Raw genomic sequence first — 18592 nt, forward strand, 5'->3', positions numbered from 1 at the left:
ACTTGTTAACTCGGGCACGAAGCAGAGAAGACAGGTTTGCAAGGATCTGTATGTGGAGTTGTTCATATTTCTTGGGAAGTACACAGAAGCCTGGCCAGCCCCAGCCTCAATCTCTTGCTTCTCTGAGTTGAGTCATCTTTTGTAGGAAAAATGAAATACGCTTTTCTTGGAAGAATGTAAATGTGAGAAAGTGTCAGACTCAGGAAATTTCCCAGTTAGCTGTAGGTGAAGCAGACCCATCTTCCTTCCCCCTGGGATGGTTACCTACAGCACACCAGCAGCACCCCAGTGCCTGAAGGACACAGCATGAGTCTCTGGGTTGCAAAACTTGTCTATTTTGAGTTTGCAGTGAGCAAAATGAAGCAGAAGTTACTGGGCTTCATGTGGGAATTGAAATGTAAGACTGTGAAATATGGGAGAGGGGAATCAGACTGGTTAGTCTCTCTCTGCATTTGAAATGTCTATGAACATTGTTGAAATACTGCGTGTGATCGTTTTGCATGGCTGAAAATAGCTCTGCAAGGTGCCGGGTGGCAGTGCAAGCCAGCCCTTGGCATCACACAGCTCCCAGCATCGCTTTATTGTCACACCAGGAGCTTTGCTGTACAAAGAAAGCACTACTGGAGTCTGCTGCATTGTCCATGCTACAAGGAGGTAAATTAAAGGCTAGAGAGATTTTAATTTGCTCCAGGACATAAAGAACGTCAGGGCAGAAGTGAGACCTGCAAGCCCTAGCTGAGAGTCCCTTGCCCTGACTTCTGAATGATGTGGGATTCATTTCCTTTGTTAAAAATAACCTTGTTTATAACCTCTCTTTCATGATTCAGCTTTTCTGCAGTCATCAACTGATCGCCATCAAAGCAGGGCAGCATCAGATTTCAGGAGGAAGATGCAATAGGCTGTTGCAGCTCAGGCGTGCTCCTTGCAAAGGGCAGTTTGATGGAGGAAAGGAGGGGTGCCTTGTCAAAGGGCTGCTCCTTCTGGAGAGGAGTTCTCCTCTCTGAAATCGCCGTGCCAAATCCTAAACTGCCTGGAGTTCCTGCTGTGCAAATCCCCACCCGTGGCTTCTGCCCTGCCAGAAACACCAGTGCCTCATCACCATGAACTGGCCCCGTGCAGGCCCAAAGCTACAGACAAATGTGGTTTTCCTGGTTCCTCTCCTCCTTCTTGCCTGTAGGTCAGAGCATCAGACATGCTCTGCTCTACATGCGGCGACCTGGGGCCCTACCAGTGGCACAGCTACCAGTTCCACATTTAAAGCAGGACTCATTGCCAAGAAAAATCTCCTAGAAAGTCCCACACCCCCACTTTTTTATTCCTCGCACCCGGGTGTGACGTGTCTCTCAGGCAGCACTGCTCCCCAGGCTTCTAATGACCATGTTGCGAGGGTTTGCTAACTGCTGCATTATGTTGCCTGCAAAAATCAGGCTACACAGCTGCAATCCTCATCCTGTTTAGCAGACTGGGAAGCAGAGGCACAAAATGGAAAGGACCATCCCTTTCCAAAACCTTCTGGTGGTTTTTGGCTAGCTCTGGATTAAGTTGCCATGCTCAGATGGGTCGGCGACTGCTGGCCCAAGTGGTGTGCCCATGGACACGCAAATAATCAGTAACAAACACCCAAGCAGAAGCCAAACCCTTGAGACACAATCCTGTGGTGCAAATTTGTGCTCATTCTTCTTTTTTTAGGAGCTAATCCTTTGTCCTTGCAGGAAGAGGAATTTTCCATAAATGTGGTATTTTTTTACACCTCATTGTGTGTTTAATGTTTAACAGTGGGATCATTATGGTTTTATTAGCAGCGTGTAACACTTTGTCATCTTCAACTGACTTTGCAAACATTAACTAATTGATCTCAACTCTGAATCAGTGGTGGTAACTAGGAAGGGAGGTGAAGTGGTCTGCTGGTGCTCACTGGGAAAGTGGTTGTGAGAACAGGGCACAGAAACCAGGGCTCACGTTTTGCTGCTCAGACAGTTTTATTAGTGTTATTTCCATTAGTGCTGCTGTCAGGGAGGGCTACTCTGCGTGCAATAAACAACCCTCAGCCGCTTCTCTCTGCCTCTGGTTGAGTTCATGCTTGACAAAATGTCACCAAACCCTAAAAAATGCTGAATTAAGGAAAAAAAATAAAAAGTGACTGACTCGTTTTCCTCAGTGATCCAGTGGTTGCTGGTTGTTTTCCACTCGCCCTAAGAAAATGCATAATTCAATTATCTATATTTGTGGGAATTAGATGCTAAAGTCAGAAAGGAGCAGGGCTGCTTGCAGCCACAGCTTGAGAGGTTTTTAAGGGCCACATCGGCAGAGACTGGCTCGAAGCATCCTGAAGCCGGCTGCCAGGAAATTAGCTCCTCGTTTGCAGTATGCAGAACATGTACGGCGGCTTCATGATTTACTCGCTCATCTGCTTCACATTGCGCCTACTCTCCCTCGCGACTGTCCTGGCGTACGCAATCTTCTGTTGCAAAACAGGAGGGAAAATGAGCACTGCAGCGTGGAAGAGCTGTGCCACTGCCCAGGTAAGGGTGGCCAAGCCCGGCAGGGACACGGCCCCTCGGGGGGGATGGAGTGACAGCAGCTTCGGCGAAGGGAGGCTGTGGTGGCTTTGAGGGCAAATGAGATGTGTTTGGGGACATGTGATGATTGCTTGGGGACAGGGGGGATGTGGCCCCTCAGTGAGGGGGTGCAATGATGGCTGTGGACATGAGGATGGAGAGGTGCTGGTGACTTTGGGGACAGCAGGAGCAGAGCGGGAAGGTGTAATAGTGGCATTGGGTACAGCAGGGAGACAGTGGGGACATGTAATGGTGGGTTTAGGGACAGAGGGTACAGAGTGGGAAGGTATGATGGTGGCTTTGGGTACAGTGGGGGCACCGTAGGGGCACATGATGGTGGCTCTGGGGACAGAGAAGGCAGAGCAGGAAGGTGTAATGGTGGCTTTGGCAATAGAGAGGACACAGTGGGGATCATGTGATGGTGACTTTGGGACAGCAGGGACACAATGGGGGGGATGAGATGGTGGATTTGTGAACAGTGGGGATGCAGCCCCTCAGCAGGGGGATGTGATTGTGTCTTTAGGGACAGGGGGGACACACAAGAAGGTGTGACGATGGCTTTGGGGGCAGAGAGGACACAGCAGGGATATGTGACAGTGGTTTGGGGACAGTAGAGATTCAACCCCTCATCAGGGGGCTGTGATAGTGGCTTTGGGGACTGAGGGTACAGAGTGGGAAGGTATCATAGTGGCTTTGTGGACAGCAGGACTACAGCTCCTTAGAAGGTGGATGTGATGGTGTTTGTGGGGACAGTGGGGACACAACAAGAAGGTGTGATGGCAGTTTTGGAGACAGCAGAGACACAGTGGGGACATGTGATAGTGACTTTGGGAAGTGTGGATACAATGGGAATGTATGATGGTGGCTTTGGGCACAGATGGGACACAGCAGGAATACGTGGTGATTTGGGCATGGTAGGGATGCAGCCCCTCAGTGAGGGGATGTCACAGTGGTCTTGGGGACAGCGGGGCCCCAGCAAGGAGGTGTGATGGTGGCTTCAGGGATACAGGGGACACGTCAGGGAGGTGCGATGATGGCCTGGGGGATGGCGTGGACACACCAGCGAGCTGTGATGACAGCTGGGAGTGGAGGAGACACGGCGGGGAGGTACGGCTGTGGCTTGGGGACAGCGGCGATGCAGCCGCTCAGCAGGTGGCGGTGGCTTTGGGGACAGGTGGGCTCGGCGCGGGAGCGCGGCGGCTCCGTGCGCAGCGGCCGGGCAGAGGTGCGGGTACCGGGAGGCGCCCGGGCATCCCGGGGAGCGGCGGGAGCGGCGGGAGCGGGGCGCGTCCCGCGGGTCGCGGCGGGGCGGGGGTCGCGGGGCGGTTGCCATGGCAGCAGCCGGGCGGCGCGCGCGGCCGGCGGGGCGCGGCGCGGCGCGGCCCCGGAGCGTACCATGTGCGCCCGGCGGCGGGAGGCGGCGGCGGAGGGGCCACGACGGCGGCGGCTGCTGCTGCTGCCCTGCTGCTATAGCTCCGCCGCGGCGGGCCCGGCGACCAGGAGCCGCTGCGTCAATGTAACGGCGGGGACGGGCGCGGAGGGCACGGGGAGGACGAGGGGGGACGCTGAGCGGCATTTCCACGCCGCGCGTGGCCGCGGGGAGAGGGGGGTGAGGGGGGCGGAGGGCGGGCGGGAGGCGTTAAAATGGCGGCGCGCAGGCGGCCCCCGCGCTAAACCGGCCCCCGTGGCTCGCCCCGCGCCGCCGCGCGTGGCACGGAGCGGCCGCCGCTGCCTGCGAGCGCCGCCGCCGCTGCGAGGTAAGGCCGGGGCGGCCGCGGGGCACTCGGTGCCCCCCCGAGCCGCGGGCGCCCGGGGACGGGGGGCGCGCTCCGGGGAGGGGGCGCGGCGGCGGCTGGTCCCGGTCCCGGTCCCGCCGGCGGCTGTCCCGGGAGCGCAGGCGGGCTGGCCGCGGGTGCTGGCGCGGCTCCGCATCGCTCCTTTGTCTGGCGGCGGCGGGCCCGGACTCCGCTCCGCTCCGGCGGGCGGCTGCGGAGGGCGGCTGGCGCGGTAGGAGCGTGGCGGGGGCGGCGTTCCGTTCTTTAATAGGGAAAAAAAAAAATAAATCGCAAAGCCCACGCCAGAACTAATTTTTTGCAGCCGAAAGTGTTGCAGGCGCTGCCGTACCCCCGGACTCCTGGTAGCGTGGCAAACCCCTGCTCGGAGTAGCGGGAAGCGGAGTTTTAGTTCTGGAAAAGCAGCCCAAACTCTCCGGAGGGCTCCGGCCGCCGCAGCGGCGAGAGAGGGGCCGGAGGGGAGGGGGGATTTTTTTCTTTCCTTTTTTTTTTTTTTTTTTTTTTTTTTGACTCTTATGAAGACATGCGCATTTGTTCATTCTTGCCACCGCACTGGAGTCTGCCTAGAAACAAAGAACACAGCCTGGCGAAGTTGATGCTGGCTCCCGAAGTGTCTGGCTTTTTTTTTTTTTTTTTTTTTTTTTTTTTTGGTTTTTTTTTTTTCTTTCTTCTTCTTTTCTTTCATTTACTTGTGCCATCGGTAAAAGCCTCGAGATGTTTTCTTCAATTATTCCCATGTGCTTGCTGATGGAAACACACACCCTGCCCGCCTCTCCCCTTCGCCCCCCTCGCCCCTACCAGGCCAGGTTACGCATTTTGAAAAGTGCAGCCATGATAGACAGAGCAAGTTCTCTCTCCCATTTTGCCCCGGCCCCGCGGTGTGACAGCTCGCAGGAGGTGTGCCTTCTCACCGGGAGCCACCCCCTTGCTGAATCATCGCCGAGCCATGGCCGGACAGCTCGTCCGCCCGGGCAGCGGAGCGTTCCCCGGCCGAGCATGAGGCGGTGGCGGAGCTGACGCGAGGCACAGACCTGTTAGCATTCGGCTCAGGCGCGGGCGAGCGGCTGCGGGGAGAAAACCTTCCCGTTTCATGGCAGCGGGAGCCGCGGATGCAGTTTTGAGCTCAAAGGCAAGACGTGGGCTGCTGTAAGGAATATCCCCTGCCTTTGAGGTAGTGGAAGTCTGACTGCGTGGTCCTGCAGCTTTTGCCTCTGAAAACTCCCCTCTTGCTCAGATAGGCTCCGTGTGCGATCAGCACCAGGCTCGGGGAGTGGTGTGCGAATTCGTGGTGTTGTGGCTCTTAGCTATAATGCTATATTGTGTTTGCATAGAGAAGAGTATGAACAGGAGTGTCGTGTCTGTGCTATTTGCTTAAAACTAGTTTATTCTGCACCGATGGAAGTCATTGCCTTTGTTACTGCAAGGAAATAATGACTTAGTCTTTATGGGGCTTGGGATGCGAGTGTGTCAGATGCTGAGGTGTTGCGAGGTATCCCCTGCTTCCATTCAAAGGTTGCCAAAAAGTAAGAGAGTAAGAGGTGGGATGAGCAATTTTCAGCTGGGCTGTATCGGGCAAGACTAAATTGCAGCAGTTGTTGGACATGTAACATGATCCTGTAATTAGAGTGAGGTTATAGTCTGTACCATGTTGAAACTATCGGGTGTCTGCGTTGGATCAGTCTGAATTAAGGTAGTTATTCTGGGATTTATAGAAGCAGAAGTAATGCAGGTAAAGTTTCCACAGAGCAGCTTCCATGGGGTTGCAGAGATGTTTTCCCCCTTTGGGTCCTCCTTGCGGGTGTTTTGCTGTTCAGGTAGTATGTGGAGGCTGCAATGGTGCTGCTCTCTAGGCTGGAGAAGGGCCTTACATGGCACAGTCCTGCACCTTGGAGCTTAATTTACTAAAGATCATCCAAATCATGCATCTCGGTCCTGGGAGGGAAGAAAATCCTGAAGGGGGGACTTGGGGGTTCAGCCTCATGCAGAAGTGAAGGACTTAAAGCACTCTGTAATTTGGTCTTAAAACTTCCCTGCCCCCATTACTCTCTATACCCAAAAAAAGATGAGTGGTAGCAAGTCTGGTGGAGAGCTGCAGACTGTGGTCTTTTCAGTGCTCCTGCCAGTGGGGGAGGATCTTCCTGGGGTGGCTTCAGGCGGCTCTGGTTTGCTGTAGGGCTGTTCTGGTGTGGAGCTGCACAGGCAGACCTGGGAGGCTGTGCAGAGGTACAGTGTGTGGGCACCAGCTCTGCTCACGGGTGCTGATTTCCCCTGGTGTGTGTGTGTGTGTGTGTGTATATATAGACATGGCACATATTTAAATGAAGTCATTTTAAAGTAGAGATGGCCCAGAAAAGTTTTGAGAACTATTTCAGTGTTTTGAGTGTTTCTTTTTCAAAGACAATGGACTGTGCTGAAGCTTTTAGGTATTATGGGATGTAGTGATAACAGGAGAAGGAGCAGTCTACTTTGGGCTCAGTTTGCCTTCCTAGGAGCAACTGAATTTTATGTGTGCACCTGGTTCAGCCTGTTTACAGCTGTGTAGCTGCTGCAGATCTGGTGCTGGCTTATGGGCCTTTTGGGATGTGTTGGCCGGGGCCCAAAGCAGACCTGGTGGTCAGCAAGGAAATTAGCTCCACAGTGCTGTAAATTGTCCTGCTCAGCCTCCTGCAGCATCTGGCCAGGTCAGCAGAATTCAGGGTGCCAGATCCTTTCCACTGCTGTGAGGGCGTGAGGGACCCACATGGCAAAGAGGGAGTGGATCTAGACCTGTCATTCCTCCCTCGAGTGCTGGACCATGTGCTGCAGGAAGGCTACTGACAGTAGGGGTGCTGGGCAGTTGTCCCTCTGCCATGTTGAATTCACATAGAGGATTTTCTAGTGGTTTTTGTGCCCAGTTGCACATCAATGGGGGCCTGCTCTGCCCTCTTATTCTGTGTTGGGGAATGGCTGGCATAAGCTTTACATGTTATTCTTAGAATTTTACAGAGTTAGAAGTTTTCTCCTGGGCTTGTCCCATCTTGGCAAGAGGAATATGTGGAGCTTAGAATTTTGCACTTATGATGTCATCACGCGTGAAGTTTTGAGGGGCTGTTCAGCATGTTTAAGGGAATCTCAAAGTGCAACTCAAAAACTTGTGACTGCAGAGAGAGAGGATGGCTTTCTTGCATTTTGCAGCATAGCTTGCAAATCAGTTTTGAAGCTGGTGCTGTTGTGGAAGTGGTCCTGCTTCTGGTCTTTTTCCCCTGACTCTTTCATCCTTGTAATTTAAGAATAATCTTGCAGAATAGCAAGGAAAAAAAAGGACGCTGATTTTAGCCATCACTCATCTTCTCCATGTGGCCATAGAGATGGTTGTGTTGGCACAAGGACTTGGGGGCCCAGGCAGGACAGGAGGAGGCTGGGCCGTGGCATAACTGCATTGCTAATGTCTGGCAAATGGATCTTCCTAAAGGCACAAGTCAAACCATGGCTGGCCTAGTCAGCAGCACCTGCAGCTCAGTCAGGAGCCTGAAAGCAAATGAAAGTTCTCTTTGTGGCTAATGCAGGCACACGTGAAGATGATGAATCTGCAGTTGGGATTTGGTGACTGATGCTCACGCTAGGACACCCCTTCTGTGCTGGTGGTTACAACTTGGCTTTGTTGGTAGAGTGAACCATTGCATGACTCAGATGTGTTGGGAAAGAGTATGGAGCATTCATAGGAGCAAGCTTTTTGGACCATGAACATACTAGAAGTCACATGTGGAAACTGAGTACTAGAAACATGAGGCTACTCAGTGAGAGGGAGGCTGAGCAAAGCACAGTTTGCTTAGATCTTGATATTCAAAGGTAGTCCTAGGAGTGATGACTCTCTTGGTGGGCTTTGAGAACAGTGCAGACATCCAGCCAAAGAACTGCTACGTCAGACAGACATGGCATCTTGCATTTCCATTGCCCAGCTCCAGCCTCCTAGCAGCCATCAGGAAAATGTGAGAAAAGTCTTCTGCAAAATGCTAGAAAATCTTGGCTGGGGAGCGACTGCAGCCTGGAAGCAGGGAAGAGAGGATGTCTTTATTGAACAGTGTGTGTTTGCTCCTAAAATCCCTTAAAAGCTCTGAAGCTCAAGCTTGCTTGATTTGCTGTGTTTGCCATATGTAATATTTCAGTGAGAAGTTTCAATTCAGTGTGTCTGAGTTGATGCAGGAGTTCCTTTTTCGGTGATAGGGATCCACTTACCCATGTGTAATGTACTGGTTTGTTTTTTAGACTGGTTTTTGGAGGAGGGGGCTGTGAGCTTCTTTTTAGTTCCAGACCTCTGGGCAGTGCATGCATCCATCTCTAGGGCAATGCTCAGGTTCTAATTTGTCATGTGATTTAAGCAGACTTGTCTCTTTTGCTGAAATTCAGTCTTTAAGTTGGAGCATTTATAATAAAACATTTTGTAATTCTCTGTTCACCTCTAATGCAACATCATGGGTTTCCCAGGCTTTCTATCAGCGTCTGCTGCTGAAATGGAATTCCTTATTGTACCCCCCAAGTATAGAAATTGTATAAATGGATCCTTTTAGTTAGTTATCTTCAGATTTCCATGTGTGCAAATTGCTGCCCCTGGATAGATGATTTACCTGAATTTGTGCTTCTGATGCTTTTGCAGTTGGTCACCTCTACCCTGCTAAGCTGTGCAGTGCATGTTGTTCTTTTAAAAGGTGTGTATCCTCCCCTTTTTCCATGCCATCTTCCAGAGAGGATTGTCTACGCAGAGCGATGTTATCGTCTCCCATTTTAAATGGTGTCAGCAGATATTTGTTTTTTCCCTTCTCTCATTTTGATGCTAAGTACTCACCATGGGAATGAGTCGTCTCGTATTATTCACATGGTGCAAATCTGTGGCTTGGCCTGCAAATTATAAGGCCCTGCTGAGTGAGGGTGAGGGCCTTGGGAGCCCAAGTAAAGGTGCCAGGATCTGTTTGCCTGGGCTTTTTTTTTTGTAAAAGCACGTAGGCCGATAGCAAGCTGAAAAAGCAGTGGCCTTCTGAGCCGGGTATTTTATGTCTGAGGGCTTCTGAATGCATAAAATCAGAGAGAATGTGTCTGTGTAATCCGATCTGCTCTTGAAAGCCTTGTGGAGGGCTGCATGCTGCAGACATAAGCTGTGTCAATAAGAACTCTATTCACCCTCGGAAAACAGCCTCGTGATCAGGTTTGATTGGCAGGCTTCCTAAGGGAGGGCCTTTTTTTGAGAAAGAGCTCTGATTTTTTGGCGGTACTTCTGACTGCCTTTTCGGACTCCCACTTATTGTTCTTTCCTCGGCATGATAAACTTGGATATTTTTGCTGGGAGCTTGCTGGGGCAGAGGCGGGAGGATTTCATGTAGCACTGTAACAGGAGTGTGGGGTGAGTTTCCTTCCTTGCAGTGCAGCTCCTCTGCCAAAGCTCTATTTATGAGCATGAAGGTGAGGGATTTAAAAGAATACGAGGTAGGACTGGAGGTCGCTGTGTGCAGGAGACTGTACCATACCCTTGTGCGTGCTCAGGGTACTGTCTTGCAGAACAGTGGCACAAAGCACCCATCCTTGTAAAAGTCTTGGATGGTAATGCACAAAATGTGTGGTTGTGCATGCTTATGTTGGTTTTTTCCCCCTTGGTTCTGCAGATGTCTGAGTTATCCAGAAGTGTTGTTGGATGAAATTCTGCTTTTAGTAATGCTGTCATAAATCTGCTGTGAAGGCAGTGTTGTACTAATGGCTGTAATTTGCTGGTTGCTATTATATATATAAATTTAAAAAAAAAATAACGCAAGGCAAAAATTAATTCTGCTTTATGAAGTATTCTACACCTGGCATGTAATCTTTTAAAATCTTGTAGGAAAAATCTGCTTGAGCTGATAAAAATTATACTTATGAGATTTGCTGAAAGCAGAATTTTGGTCAGAATACCAGGTTCTGAGCTGCTGTTCAGTGTGTAGCATTTGTGTAAATGGCATTTTCTGCTGCATTACATGTGTGATATTCAGCATTCGCTCTGCTGAGGTCTTAAAGCCATTCTCTTTGGCACTGAGTTACTGGTTTTAACAAAAGAGATAATGGACTTTCAGTTTTGCATGTTTGGACTTTCAGTTTTGCATGTTTCTTTTTTTTCCCAAGTCCTTTGGTCTATCTGTCACTTTTTTTAAAGCTTCATGTCCTTAGTCAAGTGATGACTTGAAAATTAGCTCATCTGTATGTCTTTCTGGGTTATTCCTGTAGCTGCAAAGGAAAGCTTTAAAATATAATTAGAACGTAATATGCACAAACTCAAAAAAAAAAAAAAGAAATAATGCAAAGCTATTATTTAAGAGAAATGCAATTATGTTTTGAGCCAATTGAGGCTTGACTTAATTTCTCAGGGTTTGTTGGTGATGATGTAGTAAAACCAAAATTAACTCTTGAAGTATGCCTGTCCTGAGTCAGGAATTTGGCTGGTGAAAACGTAGAGAGCCACTGAAAGAAGGAGAATCTCCTTGCAGGGGAGCCTGTCCCTGAACAGTTTGCAAATGGATGCAGCATTTGGGGTGATTCCTGCAGTTCCATTTTCCTGGCTCTTCCCAGCTGAATCCCCTTCAATAACGGCCTGATCTTGCCTACAACAGCTTTAGTAACAATCTCTGTTTTAGGTGGGATTGGCCCCTGAGCAAACAGTGTGCAGACCTTGGCAGCCATGGACAGGGCGAGGGTGGGCAGGAAACACTGGCTGCTGCTCCTCTCAGTGTGGGGAGGCCGCAGCTGGGTGATTTGTTTTCACTTCCTGTTCCAAATCTGTTTGGGTCAAAAGAAGCGGTGTTTTTCCATATTAAGATGTTTGGCTTCATTCTGCTAGGCAGCAATAAATTTTACACCGTGCACAACGTGTTTCTTATATCTCAGAGACACTTCATTGCTGCCTTTGACTTTTAATTTGGATGGTGAAACCTTTATTAGTGCTTTCTTTGTTGCACGACCTGCTTTTCAAGGAAAACAGAAAGCTTTTTCTTTTTTCTCCTTTCCCTCTGTTTTGGTAAGAGCCTTTGAAATATCTCACAGGTCTGTAGCTGAGCAGAGGGAGGGAGCTGGCAGGTCTGTCTGCCATGCCCGACTCCTCAGCAGGCTTGCAGGGAGATGGGGACACCTCAGCCTGCTTCTCTATTCCTGGAGTTAATTGGGATGTGCTTGGACTTAATTCATTAGTGCTTGTGAAGCATTTGGTAATGTTTTGGTGGAAGGTTCTGGGGCTGTGTGGTGGTGAGGTGTGGTTGTGCAATGCGGCTCTGTGATGCTGGGAGGAGCCTGTGTGGGTTGATGGACCAGTTGTTAAAGTGGTCCTAAAGGCTGGAATGAGGAGCTGTAAAACATTCCCATGTCATTGATGGGGAATCCTGCCCGGTAAAGGACAAGCTCTGAGCCATAGCTGACTGCTGAGCTGCTTCTGGGGGCTATTCTCCAGAGCACCGGGTTAGTCCACAGCATGGAAAATGTTACCACATGCCATAGGGTGCAAAACTGATGGAGAAGAAAGAATCAGGCTCTTTGGGCTCTTCCCTGGTTGGGCAGCTATGGTGTTTGGGTTTCTCTCCCCAAAATCTGGTCAAAACTCTTAATCAATGCTGGTCACTCTTAAGTTGCTCAGTTGTAGGATCTCCTACTCTGCAGCCACCAAGTCAGAACGGATAAATCTTTTTATGGCCATACCAGGTATCAGTGGGCTCCTTTATAGTCTGAATATTTTTATATAAATAGTAATAAGCAGTGCTGGCGCGGGGGGATTCTATTGCATTCAGATACATTGCAGTGAAGTTATTTTTGAAGTACAAAAAAGAAACAGTAGCACAGAAAAGAAACAGTAGCAGGGTTACAGGTGGTTTATCCTCCTTTCTCTTAAGCCTCCAGATATTGGAGTTGTATCTGACTGAGGGAGTCAGAGTGCAGAGGTGTTTTGTGAAGCCTCCATGCCTTTAGTCAGACTGCCCAGGTGTTGGCACTGGCATCTCCACCTTGCGTTTGCACTTGACTCCATTCCGTGTACACTGCTTGTTCCAAGTCCATCACCGATGAATTTGGCTTGACTAATTACTCAGTGAAGCACTTGGTGTGACACCCTCAGTGCCCTTCGTTAAGCACAGCCTCGGTAACGAGCTAGTGTTGGCGGTGTCCCAGGTGCCCAGGCGTGGTCTGGCTAATGAAGCAGCACCTTTCACAAGGTGCTTGAGGAAGCTGCACTTCAGGTCATGTAAATAAGGAAACCAGAGTGGGCTGCTCTCCTGCAGGATGAACAGTGAGCCCCTTCCCTCCTACATCTCCACAGTGAGGTGACACCTCCCCTGCTGCCTCTGGGTACAACCAGCCTCTCCCCCTTGCTCACAAGTGCAGGCAGGTTATCCCCACTCCTCCCCGTGCCTGCACTGCACACTCCCTTGGAGCAGTCTGCCCAGGGCACGTCTCTTGGGTGGCTCTGTCATGGGATTGACCACCTTCATCGTGATTTTCAGGGTCTGCAGAGCAGTGGGTTGAGTAGCTGTGATCCACATTTCTTCTGAGACTGTGGAGATGAATATGGCATGTAGGGCAGATTCTGCATGAGGTTTTATGAACCTTGCTGAAGGGAAAGACCTGCTGGGTTGGGGACTTTCCAGCTCTGGTGACTGTGTTGTAATATGACTCATTCAGTAGCTGATGCTCAGGTACCAAGGCTGGAATGAGGATGCTGTTGCCAAACGCCAAATTCATTCTGTGCCCTGTGTTACGTGGAAGGTTATCCTTCTGACAAGACCTTGAGATATATTAATAAGGTACAGGGAAGTGTCTCATGCGTTGAATAACAGATTTATTAATTTTCCATACAGTGCCACCCACTTGTTTTTCTAGCGATACCTGGATTTCTAAATTCACAGACTGTTGCAGATGCCCCTGGTTGAGTGTTGACACCATTTTGCATGCCAGCTTACATGATGAAGTTTTCCCCTAGATCTTGGAACATCTTGTGGGGAATGTGTGGATTTGGGACAAGAGGTAGAAACCTCTTGACAATGGGACATTGCCAAGGCTGCTTGACCCCCCAGGCTGTGCCCGGTGCTCTTGGCTTCATGGGTGCCACGAGGAGCTAAGCCTGCTCCTTCACACACTTCATATGTTTTTTGGCACTGAAAGGTGTGTTCTCTTTCCTCACTGCTGCTCTCCTCTTTCCTCTGCTTTGCCATGAATGCTTGTCATGGCTGAGGGAGAGGGCAGGAATGATACCTGGCCAATGCTCTGGAAAAGGTGGTGAAAGCAGAGCTGGAGGATGCCCAGTGCTGCAGGAGAGCATCTGCATGGGTGAGGTGAGTCAGTCTCTAGCAGCCTTTTGCAAGGTGCTGGAGTTTTTCGGTTCAGAAAACACTCTAATAATTATATACTGATTTAATTAAAAATGCTTAGAGCATCCATTGCATAAGGCTGTGAGCTAAGGCAGGTGCCTTTTAGCAGCAGTAATTCCCTTTTTGAAACAAAAGGACTGGACTGTTGAGTTGGACTGATCCCATGCAGCAGCAGCTCACCACACACAACATTTCAGAGAGCTGCCCACTGATTCTGGTTTTGTAAGTGTGGGGATGTGTTGGCTTGACTTCCCAATGTAGGGACCAGGAGAGCAAGTGGGGCATGCCACAGACCGGCCAAGCATGCCAGATTTGGGACTGACTGGCAGTGATTTGCAGGTTTTTGACATGAAGTTTCCTTTCTCACACTAAAATGAAGATTCAAGCACTTGTGAGACACTTTTTTAGCGCAGTCATTCGTGATGTTCAGCAGCAAACACGTGACTGGTGACTTGCTTGTCTGATGGCTTTCTCTTGAGCATCCTCAGATACTTCTCTGTCAGTGTCATGATGACTGGGAGAGGGATTTTAAAGTTGAACTGGAACTTAAATTTCAAAAGGAGTTTTTTCTCATGAAATTAAGCCTGTGTTTGGCTTTGCTGCTCTTACTGTGCTTCATCTTCAGTTTGCTGGTGCTGGCTGTAAAACCATTAAATTCCTAGTGGGGTGGTGCAGAGCAGTGTCTTCAGTTTGAATCTGAACATTAGTAAGGAGCAATTGGAATTTAAAATTAACTTTTGGTCACCAGCAAGAGGCACTTTTTTGTTGGTCCCATGTGCCTGTGACACGTGCTGGTGTTGTGGCATGTTCCACCCTGGTGAGTGCCAGCTCCCTGTCCCTGGCAGAGCCCAGGGCTGAGCACCACTTGTTCTGTCTGCAGGAGTGACACTGCTACAGCACAAGTGAGACTTTGCCCTTGCCTGTTGATAGGCTAAGAACCCATTAGGATTGCAGAAGCTTCTTCAGTGATTTATGCAGCAATTGTAAGCATCCTATCTTCCTAATTTTTTTTAAGGCTAAAGTAATGCTACAAATACTTTTTTTAATAAGACTCCTAATACAACAAAACTGTCAAGAGGGAGAAGTCCACTGTGGTGATTATTGTCCAAATATAATAACTTTGTGATAGGCAGAAAGTGAATCTGACTACAAATGGAAGTGATTCTGGGAGGAAGGTAAAAACCTTAATATTCTGAATGATAGAAGAATGAATTTAAATTCATTTAATGTCAGTAATCTTTGTATTATTAACCATAATCTGCTTCTGAGAAGCATACAGACATGGCTCTTTTTTCCCCCAGCTCTCTGTAGAACTGCATTAATAAGAACAGAGTGTTTCTCCTGACCTCTGCCTTTATACTTTGAGCTCCCAAGGGCACACATTTTTCTCCTGTATTTTTGGACAGCATCTGCAGGTAGTGAAAGCTGCCACAAATAAATAGCAAATCTGGGAGCGTGTTACCATAGTCCCAGATCATTTAGCAAGGGGTTAATCCTGCAAGGTGCTTACAGGAGAGTGAAACAAGGGCAGCAATCTGGTATCCTTTTGTGGCTGGTTTTAGGATGGTCCTGAACCTGTGTGTTGCCAAAGAGGTTCTCAGCAGGGTGATCTCAGGAGGAAACTGGAAGAGTGGAGAGGATGCAGGCTGCTGTAGTTTTGGAGGCACAACTTTCTGGATGGTTTACCAGAGTGGGGGTACAAATGCAATGGCATAGATGAATTTGATGCAGTATTGTTAGCTGAATTGTGGAGGTGAGGAGGCAAGACTGGCTTTAGGATTGTTGTTTGGAGCTTTCAGTGGGGGGAAGGAGTGCTGTGGCACGTCCAACATCTTCAGGTGGGAGGTTATCATGATCAGCCTCGTGCATTTCCCTCCTCTGAGGGAGAGAGCTGCTGCACGCGAGCTTAGCTCTCTGTAGGAATGTGATGTTGCTCATCCTGGAGATCCAGGCAACCAAAACGAGAGAGAGAGAGAGAATTAAAACGTGAGATCTGCTTGCTTATGACCTGAATCCCCTAATCACAGCCCCGTGTAAGTGAAGGTCTTAGGCTGGGTTGAGTAGAGGGCATCTCCACCCAAGGAAATGTACATCCACCCTCCACCCTGCAGAATTGGAGCTTACTCCTGAGGAGATACAGTTAAAGAACCTTAAACCTTGCCTTAAACCAGACCTGCTATTTGTGACTTTGCTTCCCCTGTGGCAGGCACATATTGAAGGCATGGTGAAGAGAGGTGTATGCTCCCTGAGCTCCCTGTCCTCAGGACACCTACCCTGGGTGCCAGGAAATGTATCCTGGTGAGTCCATGCCTTTTGAAACTGGTCCTTCATTTGATGGATTAAAGCCTTAATTGTTTGTAAATATTGTGATGCTGCTTATTGGAAAGTAACATTGAAGCAGTTCATGCAACAGGGTGGCCACTTTCACTGACCCTGTAGTTTCCTTTTGGCTGTGGCTGTTTCTCGTAGGGTATCCCACTAATGCCAAGCCCGTGGTAATCCCATGCTTTTCAACATGGTGTTCAGTTTATTTCAGGTTGTAAGACTGCAGCCAGTGATGTAAGACTTGATGGGTTTTTTTCATGTATGTAGCTAAATTGAAAAAATCAATTAAAAATAGGAAAGGAATTTATTCCATTTAAAGCAGTATCAGCAAAGAAAAATAAAAAAGGAAAAATTGTCAGCACATTTTTGGCATGGAGGAGAAGGGAAGAGCATATTTTTATGGAAAGATACATAATTTGTTTATTTATTAGATAAGAGGTAGAGATGTTTCAGCTGAGGGATGGAGGAAAAAGGAAAAGGAAAAACAAGGAGGGAGGAAATCTAATGCTCTTTGCCTTTTGTAAAGAAATGCTTCAGTTTTTCTTTTGAAGCAGTCTGGAAATTCAGGTTAGTCACTGTAAAGCTGAATAAATAATTTGTCTGAAAAGCACTGCCTAGCTTGCACACATAGGTAGAAAAATTAAAATATTTCATAAAACAACTTCAAAAGCACCTTTGGCTCAAATCTGTGGTACTGCAAACTGAGGGAGAACCTCTGATTTCTCTGTTACCCGAGGATCTGGCTTTTGGTTTTAATCTCTTCTTCTCTCCTTCCCCTCCTCCTCCCACAATATGAAAGGTGTGTTTGTATGGAGGATTTCTTGCAGCCCATAGTCAAGGACTGTTTCAGAGTTCAGACAATTTGATCCAAAGGCTCTTCCTAGCCTTGATGGAGCTTTGCTTTTACAGCTCCTGTGAATTAGGAGAGTATTGGTTCAGCATCGTGTCAGATACAGATAATTGGGATTTTGAACATCGCCCACAAACATTTAACAAAGCACTCTGCAAATGTTTTTGAGTGCTAACAAAAACCTGCCTTGTTGCCTGAAGGTTGAATCCACAGCTAGCTGCCTTCTTGGAATAAGCAGATAACAAATCAGCTACTAATACTGTATTTGTGGTTTGATATCCCCACTGCTGCTACTGATATGTGAGGGGTTTGGGTCACAAGGTGGAGTGCAGGAGCTGGATCCCACTCAGTGTTGGTACCCTGTTTGTATGTTTGGGTGTGTTTGGGCAAGACAGGACAAGCTGTTCTCCATCCATCTCTAGCCTGTGCCTCCTGCATATTGGCCAGATAGAGTGGGGACAGCAGGGACCAGGCCACATGTGGCAAAACAGAGCAGCCAGCTTGCTCTTTGACTGTACCACTGCAGCAGGTCACTGAGCTGTGCCTGCTAAGGTGCTGTGGTACCTGGTTGAAGTCCTTTGTGTTCAGCTGGTGTCCTGACTTGTGTTTCTGTGCTCAAGGCCAGGCTGGATAGGGCTTTGAGCAGCCTGTTTTAGTGGAAGATATTCCTGCCCACGACAGAGGCATTGGAAAGAAATGATTTTTTTCTTTCATTCTAACCTTTAGATGAAGCTGGATATACCAAACTTGGCCATGGTTTCAGTGTGAGGCCAGAGCTGCTTCTGAGGAAACTTTGGGGACTTTAAGGTTCATGTCCCATTGGGTGAGCTCTAGGGTAAGGATTCAGCTTTCAGAAAGTTCTGTGCGTTTTGTTTGCTTTTTGGCTTTTGAACATGTGTGGTTTTTAAGAACAATCAGTTCTTAGGGAGCCTCCTGTCAATAATGGTTGGTATTTGTGTAGGGTGATCAAAAGAGTCTCTGCAGGCTGAAGGGGAGACAGCAGAGACAGGCCCACGCTGGAGTTGCTGTGTGTTTGCTGTGCCCTTAAGGTGTAGGATTAAGCTTGCAGAAAAGGAACGAGGTCAGGTCTAGACCAAGAAGTAGACTCTGGCATCCAGCCAGGAGTGTAAGGTTTTTTCCCTGTAACAGCATCCTAGATGTGGCAGTTGTGTTGACTTAGCCGAAATGAGGCTGACATCTGTAGGTCAGGGCTGATTAAAAGGGAAGGAGGGTGGAGAATAGCTCTGCAGAGTAAAGAGGATTTAAAGATAACAGTGGAGGGAGATGCATGGCCCTTATTTGCAGAATTTGGGTTGGCCGTAGGAATCTCACTGTGCCTGGGAGCAGGGACCTCCTGGTCCCTGAGTTCTCTGTGAGCCCCAGGACACTGTGGCTGCTGCTCCAGTTCATGGGAGTCTTCTGACTGATCTCCTACTCCCGAGTCTGACTTTTTGGATAGAAGTTTAAGTTAAGCTTTCCTCTTCTGCTGTTCAAGGGAAGCCTCCCACACAAACCTTTGGCTTGGTGTAAAACCCTGCTGTGATGACAACACCCACCCCTCGCTTTGTTCTGTTGGAGGGTTAAGTGTCTGGGTCTCCTGCTTGGTGCAGATGAAAGGTGCTGTATTGCTGAGCTGTGCTCTATGCTGGAGCATTATGTGCTGGAAGCTGCTTCAGAAAATGTTGCCGTGCTCCTTTTGACCTCCATTGTGTCTTTCTGCCC

At 48.8% G+C, this 18592-nt stretch overlaps 1 protein-coding gene across 16 annotated transcripts in view; it reads left to right on the forward strand.

The window, feature by feature from the left end:
- The first annotated feature begins 3934 nt into the window (after positions 1 to 3934).
- Positions 3935 to 18592, forward strand: part of MBNL3 (muscleblind like splicing regulator 3) — a 92765-nt gene continuing 78107 nt past the window's right edge. For 8 of the 16 annotated variants that reach the window (XR_005255046.1, XR_005255047.1, XR_005255048.1 and 5 more), the window contains exon 1: positions 3946 to 4074. Coding sequence is in view for 2 of the 16 variants with exons in the window: in XM_038122957.1 (XP_037978885.1) it covers positions 3955 to 4074 (120 nt within the window). In the remaining 14 variants the exon portion in view is untranslated. Of the gene's footprint in view, positions 4075 to 4201; positions 4316 to 5030; positions 5523 to 18592 lie in introns of those variants that run through there. The other 8 variants (XM_038122957.1, XM_038122951.1, XM_038122964.1 and 5 more) reach the window with 8 other exon arrangements.

Source organism: Motacilla alba, chromosome 4A, assembly GCF_015832195.1.
Source record: "Motacilla alba alba isolate MOTALB_02 chromosome 4A, Motacilla_alba_V1.0_pri, whole genome shotgun sequence".
Classification (NCBI taxonomy): domain Eukaryota; kingdom Metazoa; phylum Chordata; class Aves; order Passeriformes; family Motacillidae; genus Motacilla; species Motacilla alba.